This window comes from Polyodon spathula, chromosome 12 (assembly GCF_017654505.1).
Source record: "Polyodon spathula isolate WHYD16114869_AA chromosome 12, ASM1765450v1, whole genome shotgun sequence".
Taxonomy (NCBI): domain Eukaryota; kingdom Metazoa; phylum Chordata; class Actinopteri; order Acipenseriformes; family Polyodontidae; genus Polyodon; species Polyodon spathula.
In genome coordinates this window covers 35,519,251-35,528,619 of record NC_054545.1, presented here as the reverse complement: position 1 = coordinate 35,528,619, position 9,369 = coordinate 35,519,251, and the positions used below count along the sequence as shown (strand labels likewise).

At 39.3% G+C, this 9,369-nt stretch overlaps 1 protein-coding gene across 1 annotated transcript; it reads left to right on the top strand.

Annotated features, from left to right (window-relative positions):
- Positions 1-3,292: 3,292 nt before the first annotated feature.
- LOC121324880 (eukaryotic translation initiation factor 4E-1A-like) lies at positions 3,293-8,140 on the top strand. The gene is made up of 7 exons (XM_041267085.1): positions 3,293-3,316; positions 4,020-4,132; positions 4,871-4,966; positions 5,787-5,850; positions 6,426-6,539; positions 6,781-6,920; positions 8,026-8,140. The coding sequence occupies exons 1-7, from the start codon at positions 3,293-3,295 to the stop codon at positions 8,138-8,140; spliced, it is 666 nt and encodes a 221-aa protein (XP_041123019.1).
- Positions 8,141-9,369: the final 1,229 nt, after the last annotated feature.

Genomic DNA, 9,369 nt, shown 5'->3' with positions numbered 1-9,369 from the left:
TGGGGCTCTGTGAAATTCTCACAAACTGTTTGGCATCTCTCATCTCCCCCTTCCCTGCTGTCTTTCTTCCCAATAACTTATTCTGTCTCATTACCTGTTGTGTGCAATCGTCTGACAGCTACCTGGGTTCTTCTCAGGTTTGCTGCTCATCAGGTCTTGTCTTTAAACTGATGTCAAAGCATATAGTATGCATCCTTCTGGGTCAAGAAGAAGAAGAAGAAGAAGAAGAAGAAGAAGAAGAAGAAGAAGAAGAAGAAGAAGAAGAAAATTGTGTTTCATACTTTCATGAATCTGTGTGACTGAATGGTGTGGAAAAGTTATTGTATTTTTTTTAGAGACAACATTTAAAAAGAAAAGGTAGTAACTACTACTACAAAAAAAACAGTGTTAACTCCAGTCTTTAATTTATTTACTATCAGTATGCGGACACAATTTGAAAAAATGTCCCCACAAAGATAGCAACTCCGGAAAAAATGACATTCCCACTTTGTAAAACACCTTTTTAATAACTGAATATATCTTTAAAAAAAAAATAAAAGTGCCAAACTATTTAGTTTGTTGTCGACTTTTACCCTGTGTGGAATTTTGTCTGATTGGAGTTAGAAATAGTAGAGTCAATAAGAAGTCCCCACAAATATAGAAATGCAAACATGTGTGTTCGTGTGTGACTGTATGGGTGTGTCTGTGTATCTGTGTGTGTGTGTGTGTGTGTGTGTGTGTGTGTGTATGTGGAGTTTTAGTGTGTGTGTGTATCTGTGTGTGTGTGTGTGACTGTATGGGTGTGTCTGTGTATCTGTGTGTGTGTGTGTGACTGTATGGGTGTGTCTGTGTATCTGTGTGTGTGTGTGTGTATGTGTGTGTGTGTATCTGTGTGTGTGTATCTGTGTGTGTGTGTGTGACTGTATGGGTGTGTCTGTGTATCTGTGTGTGTGTGTGTGACTGTATGGGTGTGTGTGTATAGAAATGTGTGTGTGTGTGTGTGTGTGTGTGTGTGTGTGTGTGTGACTGTATGGGTGTGTCTGTGTATCTGTGTGTGTGTGTGTGACTGTATGGGTGTGTCTGTGTATCTGTGTGTGTGTGTGTGACTGTGTGTATGGGTGTGTCTGTGTATCTGTGTGTGTGTGTGTGTGTATGTGTGTCTGTGTATCTGTGTGTGTGTGTGTGACTGTGTGTGTCTGTGTATCTGTGTGTGTGTGTGTGACTGTATGTGTGGTCTGTGTCTGTGTGTGTGTGTGTGACTGTGGGTGTGTCTGTGTATCTGTGTGTGTGTGTGGTGTGTCTGTGTATCTGTGTGTGTGTGTGTGTGTGTGTGTGACTGTATGGGTGTGTCTGTGTGTGTGTGTGTGTGTGTGTGTGGGTGTGTCTGTGTATCTGTGTGTGTGTGTGTGACTGTATGGGTGTGTCTGTGTATCTGTGTGTGTGTGTGTGTGTGTGTGTGTGTGTGTGTATCTGTGTGTGTGTGTGTCTGTGTATGTGTGTGTGTGTATGTGTGTGTGTATCTGTGTGTGTGTGCCGACTCACAAGACAACTGCCATTGATGTTTTTATTTATTTGAAGCAATTAGTTGTTTCAGAAATTTTTACTCTTTTGATTTTGTTGCAAATTGCTTTTTGATGCCACAACAAAAAGTTCAGAATAGGTTCAGAAAAGGTTCTGATTAATTGCTTGTGAGCTGCCTTGTGTTCCCTGCCCTGAACTGAGCAGCCATTACAAAGTCAGCAGAGACCACGTGTTTCTGGGCCTGCCAGATTGGATTTTATTGTATTCAGGGACATGCTTTGCTGTAGTCTGCTTTACTATAACATCTGCCCAATCATTGTAGAGCTGAAGTTTAGCTTTAAAAAAAAAAAATAGGAATTTAAGGTAGATATTGCGCAGCTGCTGAGTTGAGATGTTCTTGTTAGTATTTGACATTTCAGGCTTGTACAGTACTTTCATATATTAATGTTTTATTTCCAGTAGTGAATATTCATCTTTAAATCCAGACTACAGCGAGATATGGAGTCAGAAGATGACACAGCCATCAAGTTTCACACTCCCTGAAGCCTGGTGTTTAGTTATTACTAATGCTGTGACTGATTTGCTGGGGACTTTTGAAGCTCCCCTATGTGAATACAGATACACACAGAAACACACACACACAGGCCTCTGCTGTAAAGCAGTGATTTATTTCTTACATTTTCGTATATTTCTTTTAACTGATCTCTTACCTTTTCATGCTGTTTAGTTATTCAGATTTATTTTGTGTTGCTATTCCTCATATATTGTGTTTAATTACATTTTTGTGAAAATTTGTATTGGAGTTGATTTTAGTGGCAGTTGCCAGATTCTTTCACTTTGACATACAGTGTGTAACATAGGCTTGACTGGCAATGTGTCTGTTTAGGTTTAAGGATCTGCATTATCTAGGGACTCAAGTTTTCTTTTGCATTGCCAGCAGAGTAAACAATACATGCTCACTAGATGTACAGACACTTCTAGCAATCCTGCAGCAACTGTCGCTGGAAAACTGCCCATAAATTCAGGATATCAAAAAAGCAAGTCTGCTGAAATATGTACCTGGCCTGCAGCTTGCTGTATGTTCTTATGACTCTACCCACAGTCCTCCCGCCTATAGACAGCAAGTACTGTGACTGAAACATTTCTATCTGTAATACCCTGCCTGCTATTGTTTGAATAAATGAAAAGAAGTGAAGCACAGAAAAGATGGGAAAGCATGCATAGGTTTACAAACTCGTTCAGGAAAGACAAACTATTGCACCATTTTCAGACACACACACACACACACATACATACACTACGCCATGTCCAGTATTATTAACAATCTGTGAATAAACAGGCGTGTACCGCCGAAGAACAGAAACCTTCTACAATGTCATCTTTTTTTCCAAGTTGGAGTTTTTCGACATTAAATACTGGCTACAGTATTTAAATAAAAACATATATTTGGGTGATATATTTTAAAAAGTGTATTTAATGTAATGTGCCTTGCAGACGAATACAGTTTCTCGCCTTTTGCTAGTTTCGTAGACGGCGTGATTGCGTTGCGTGTATTATAAATTCAAATAAATGGCTCCCTACTTAAAGTTTTAACAAAACAATATATATATATATATATATTATATATATCTATATATATATATATATATATATATATATATATTATATATTGTTTTATTTTTATTTTGTAATTGTCTTTTGTAATTAAGAATACACACCCGCATCGTATTTCCTTTTTAGGATCTTAAACACACCCGTCAGGTGCTGGTGCTTGATTGAGACGGAGACAGCGATGGCTATGGCTACAATTCAAACGGTGAGCGGTTTGGGCTTCCTTGCAAACGTGGCACATGTTTTTACATTGTTATTATCGTGATTGGAAATGTTTATTTTCATAGTTAGCATAAGTTTTATTTTTATTTTTTTTGGGGGGGGGGGGGTTGGTTGTTATTTGCTGTTTAATTCGAGTCAGACGGAACATTTCGTTGGCTTCGTTAGACTTCCAATAGTTTGTTGCTGTGTTATTTACGCCTGCTTTCTGGAGAAAGTACTCTGCCCTGGCAGAGAAGTCTGCGTAGCGCATTTGGTATGTTAGATTGTTTAGTGAAGCATAACATAAAATGCCACTGAACTAATAGGATGTTTTTGATAAACCGAAATAACGCGAATAAGAATAGAGTGGCCCCAGTAGTAGGGCCCCTTATTATCCTTAATTTTTTGTGTGTTTTTCCTAAATTGGTAAAAGTTCAAAGTTAAATATTGCAACCTTATAGTAAACACATCTGATACTACAACCATATAGTAAACAAATTTGATATAAAATGCTGTATCTTTTTAGTCCTGGTAAAATTGCGCACGGACTTCCAACTTAAAACAAGTATTTATTTTATTTTTTATTTTTTTGTGGGTGTGCGGGGCGGTGTCTGTAGGCCTACTTCGCCTAAACACGATTTTGTTTCTGGGTAGCGCAAAGACATTAAAAAAGAGGTTTCAAAATAAAAAAATAACGGTCTTCCTAGGTAAGTTTGGCACGTGCACAGGAAAAAAAGGAGCAAAAGAAGAGTCCACGCGTAATCGTAACAGAAGCCACCGCTTCGCTGGAGAGACCCGTGAAGAGCCCATTGCAGAACAGGTAGAGAGCACATTGACAGTCCTGTTTAAGTGCTGTCAGTCTCTGCGTTTTTCACGCATATGTTTACTTTGAGTTAAAGAAAGCACGGCAGACACCACACTAAGAAGTCATTTCTTGCTGAACAAGAAGCACGCCCATACTGTGACACGTTTAAATTGGCTTGCCATGAGTCGAGAAAATTAAGTTTTGAAAAAATCACCAACAAAAATAGATTAATCATATATAGAAAATATATTATCCAGTCAACATACTTGGTGTATAACCTTGTGCAACGCACTTTTACACCAGATAATGGTATATCTGTTTATAGACCACAAGCTCCTGGTCGGTGCCCTTACCACTGATTGTGTATTGCATCACTGGTAAGGGTCTGTTTTCTGCAGGAACATTTCAGAAAAAGTGCTGACGATATCCTTGGTATTTAATGTCATTTAAAAAAAAATTGCAACTGCCTACAAAAAAAAATGTAAATTTAAAATATAATAAACAAGTTAATGTACTTGTCAAATTGGAAAGTAGTGCAACTTATGATTTAATCATTTAGCAGGCGTTTTTATGCAAAGCGACTTAGACTAGGGAGTGAACTAGACATCATCAACTGCTGCTGCAGAGTCACTTGCAAAGGATGGATGATATTGTGATGTTTGGCCTAATCAGGCTAACAAAGCCTGGGTGTTATTGCTGTTGTGATAAACTATTGTGTTAACACTGTCTTACGTCCCCCTGGTGTCCTTACAGATGGGCTCTATGGTTCTATAAGAATGACAAAAGTAAAACATGGCAGGCGAACCTGCAGCTCATCACAAAGTTCGACACAGTGGAGGATTTCTGGGCGTGAGTAAAAACAAGCTGACTCAAGGATATGCATTATATTGGATAGTTGATGTGCAGCATTTAGGGCTAAACTAACAAAAAGCCAAACAAATGAGGTGTGAATGCCATTTTGGTTGATGCCAAAAGACATAATGTGATAAATACTGTAAGCACTGACTGAATATAATATAGATATCATTGGAGTTGAATCTATAGAAATGCTTTGCAAATGTAAGGGTACACTGCCATCCTGTGGCAAAGAGCTGCAAGCACATACCAGGTAGATAGAGACATACCCCTTGCCTCGAATTTGATATTGTTACACATGTTGATGGAGCAGACTATCTCTGAAGTGTTTTCAGTGTGAGTCGTGCATGTACCAGTATTGTAACGTAGCTATCGGGCACACAGTTTTGAGGTTGCCTCTTTGGATAGGCTTTGGATCAGTCTGCATTAGAATGTTGAGGCAGGTGGAGATGTCACTTTTTCTATCTAGTTTCCTGGTCAGTCCTCTGCCAGCATGCATTGTTCCTTGTCCACTCCCCTTGACCCTCCATGAACTCCAGCACTAATGGAATGGGGTGGTTTTATTATTGTGCATAAATTATATTTTGTCAAGCTGTTGTACTCTGCAGTGCCATTCAGTTTCATAAGAACTTGAGCCATGTCAATGATCTCTAAATCCAGATTATTGGTTTATTTGTATAATATTTTGGGGAAAGAACCTAACTGTTCCCAGTGATTTGAGGGTGTTGCCATTGAAGAGACATCTCCAGATTACAATCATTTAGAATGTCTGCTATTTCAGTTTATAAGTTTGTGTTGCTTTGCTTTTTCAAAGAATATATAACCACATTCAAGTTGCCAGCAAGCTGTCATCGGGCTGTGACTACTCTCTGTTTAAGGCAAGTGAATTTGGTTTAATCAAATTTTTTAATTTTCTGTTTTTAGAGACTTTGTCTCTTCTTGTGGGAACTTTTGGTGAGGAGGGGATGATTAATACTGATGCTCTCAGCAATCTTTTCACTTCACTTTTATGCTAGTCTCCATTAGTGAAATTATTACCCTGATGAAAGCACTAGCCGAAACTTTTATTCTTGATTCAGTTCCATGTAAGTTTCTTTAGAATCCATGATCTAGTGTTCAAAGTTATCAGAGGTTATGAAAGGGCATGAGCCTGCTTTATTATGGTCTTTACACCACAAGATTTTCCTTTTAAGGAGAAAGATTTTGATCGAGTTGGACTATGCAGTAGAGGAATGCAGCACTCCTCTGACTCCCCTATCCCGTTCTCCACTCTGCCATGTACTAAACACAGTGAAGAAATGATTCCTTTAACACTGTGGTCTGGACTAAAGTGGATAATCAGTGCTCTTTATTTTGTTGCAAATGGTACTATGATAGTACAGAACTAAGCACTACATTCTCAAGTTTGCTGCAACTGACCAATTGTGTTTTTTTTTTTTTTTTTTTTTTTAAGGATGGGATTGAGCCCATGTGGGAGGATAGGAGGAACAAGTGCGGAGGCCGCTGGCTAATTACTCTTTCAAAACAGCAGAGGCACACCGAGCTTGATCGATTTTGGCTGGAAACTGTGAGAACTGTTTCACTGTTTATTCGGTAAAGGGCATAGTTCTCTCTCTCATAAAAACAAGTTTTAAAGATGTGTTTGTATACAGTACATGCACAGGGCTTATAGCAGTATTCAGTACCTGGATAACTGACCCTGTCCTTTGTTAAGAGCTCTCTGTTCTTAAGGATTGAAATAGGATATGCAGTTCTGCTCTCTCTTTCCTACGAGGACAGTGAATGTTGTCTGTCTGGTTTTCTCTCAGCTCCTGTGCATCATCGGAGAGACCTTTGATGATTACAGCGATGATGTGTGTGGCGCTGTCATCAATGTCCGTGCAAAGGGAGATAAAATCGCTGTCTGGACAACCGATACGGAAAACAGGGAGGCTGTCACTTATATTGGGTGGGTGTGCTCTTTGTGGTGCTCTGATGCATAGCGGGTTTCAAATCACTAACTGTACCATAAAGCCTTTTCTTGTTGGAGTGAATTGTCCTCAGACGGGCTCTAACCTTGATGTTTGAGTAGTTTCAATTCTCTTAGCGCTCTATAATTGCAAGTGTAGTTTCTGTTAATAGGTTCCAATGGGGGCGTGACTTACAATGCATGTCAGAACTTTTACCAACCAATCGGGAAGCTCCATATCAGGGCACTACCATACTCCAGGGTGCAAATTGTTTTGAAAATTGGTGCTAAACTGTTTTGAAATTTTAGCACCAGAGAGCCTACTGGTGCTAAATTATCAAGCCCCCCCTCACAACCTCCCACACAAGACTAACTTTCTTTCCTGTGTGTGTGGATGAGTGTCTTGGGTCATGTGAGCAGTCCAGACCCAATCAGAAACAATCGCCATCATCTATGGTTGCTAAGGAATACAAAAGTATTGCTGGCGCCAGAATTGAATGTTTCTTCCTGGGGCTATGTGGTACCCTGACGCTAGACTCTCATGCCAGATTGATGTCTAAGTGCCGTTTGTATGCATCTGTGCTCAAAACATTTGAGCAGTGTTTGACTTGGATACTTGCATGGTCTTTTCTTTGATGTCAGTCTCTGCAGTGTACTGCTGACGCCTGATTGGCTGTTCAAGGCTGTACCTTCTGAACTTCCTGTCAGGTTTTGTAATGCTATTCTCCATGCTGTGGCTGCAGGTCATAGTGGCACCTGTGTAAATACAAACTGTTTAGTATTTCACACGGTCAGCTTGAAGTCTCCATTTAGTTATGGGCAGTCAAAGGGATATACAATGAGAAAACAAGAACGAATCTGATGCTTTATGCCGCAGGTGTCCAAAGTCCACTGCTCGTCTTTGTTCCAACCCTGTTGTAAATGATTTAATTGAACCAATTAAGCCTTTACCTAGACCCTGTAGCAGTTCACTGTCTAATTGTACCTGTTAAACCTGCAGTGGAATGGCCCTTCATTGTGCAGCCTTGCTATATGCAATCATTTCCATGTGTTGCACGTTACAGATTAGAAGCTGCACTGAACTCCTTTTCCTCTCCCTATTCAGGCGCAGGTACAAGGAAGGGCTGGGGCTCCCTGCAAAGATAGTGATTGGCTATCAGGCTCATGCAGACACGGCGACAAAGAGCACCTCCCTTGGCAAGAACAAGTTTGTTGTCTGAGAGGCTGTGGTAGTCTTGGAAGAGGATGCAAAACTACAGTGTTAACTTTAGTTAATGCCATGATGTGTTTTTTTTTTTTTTTTTTTTTTTGGGAGGTGGGCAGTGATATGACTCTTTTGGTTAATTTTCATTTAATGTGCAGCTCTTGCACTGTTCCGTTATCTAAAATAAATTAATGTGTGGAGAAGCAAATAGTTTAGTTGCATAGACAGAATACATTGCCACTGTGCTCAAAACAAGCAGTTTGTGTATAAAATAAAAATACGTATTTGCATTTGATCAATAAATTATTGTACTGCATTTAATAAGGTCCTGTAAAGTGTATAAGACATGGAGTAGTCATGTGTATTTGAGCTGTTTTGAACCTCTGCTTTAGCTGAGGTTGGTACTGTCTTGTGTAACGATGCAGACTTCAACTGTTTCAAGACCATCCTCACAGTTGGAGGTGGTTTCGTGGTGTGGGGAAAGGGGGCTTTGTTATTTTTATGCTGTATATTTCTTAACACGATGGCTGCTCCTTTTTGTTTTCTTTTGATTAAAAAATATCCAGTATTTGGAAAATAACTTCATTTTGTACTATTGGTGGATGCATGCCATTGCCAAGTAAGAGGATGCCGAGTCAAGAGCATCTGTAACAATGATATGAGATTAATTTGCAACATCGTCTTACCTGTTGTCTTGTTCAAAAATCCCACCTGTCTATGCACAATGCTTGCTTATGTGGAAGGAGCTCTAATCAGGTTTTTAATAATTGAATGTCTTATCTTTACCTCTAGCTGTGTTATCACTGCTTTTGTGTTAATATTTAAAAAAAAAAAAAATGCTGTTGAGTTTAGTCTGGCATTTCCACATACATTTGACTTATGTTCGAATTGAAGGAAAAACAACCATTCTAAAAGCCTGGATAATGTGTTGGTAGAAGCAGGACTGTCTCTCTACCACATGAACTGGGATTAAATAACTCTTGCAAGCTAAGAAATGCAATGTAATGCAGATCTTAAGCCTCTAACTAGTTTTCATGGTCTACCTTTTTGTGTATAACCACTTGAAAGGCTGTTGTAATTGGTACTTTTTTTTTTTTTCTTGGCTCCTTTTTGCCACAAGATGGCACTGTGCAAGTTATGCACAGGTTTAGATCCAGCATTTATTGTGTGCGAATAATGGCACGGCTTTTAAATTTAAAAACTGCCTGCACGCATTCGTGCTTGACTGTGGATAGTGATCCGTGA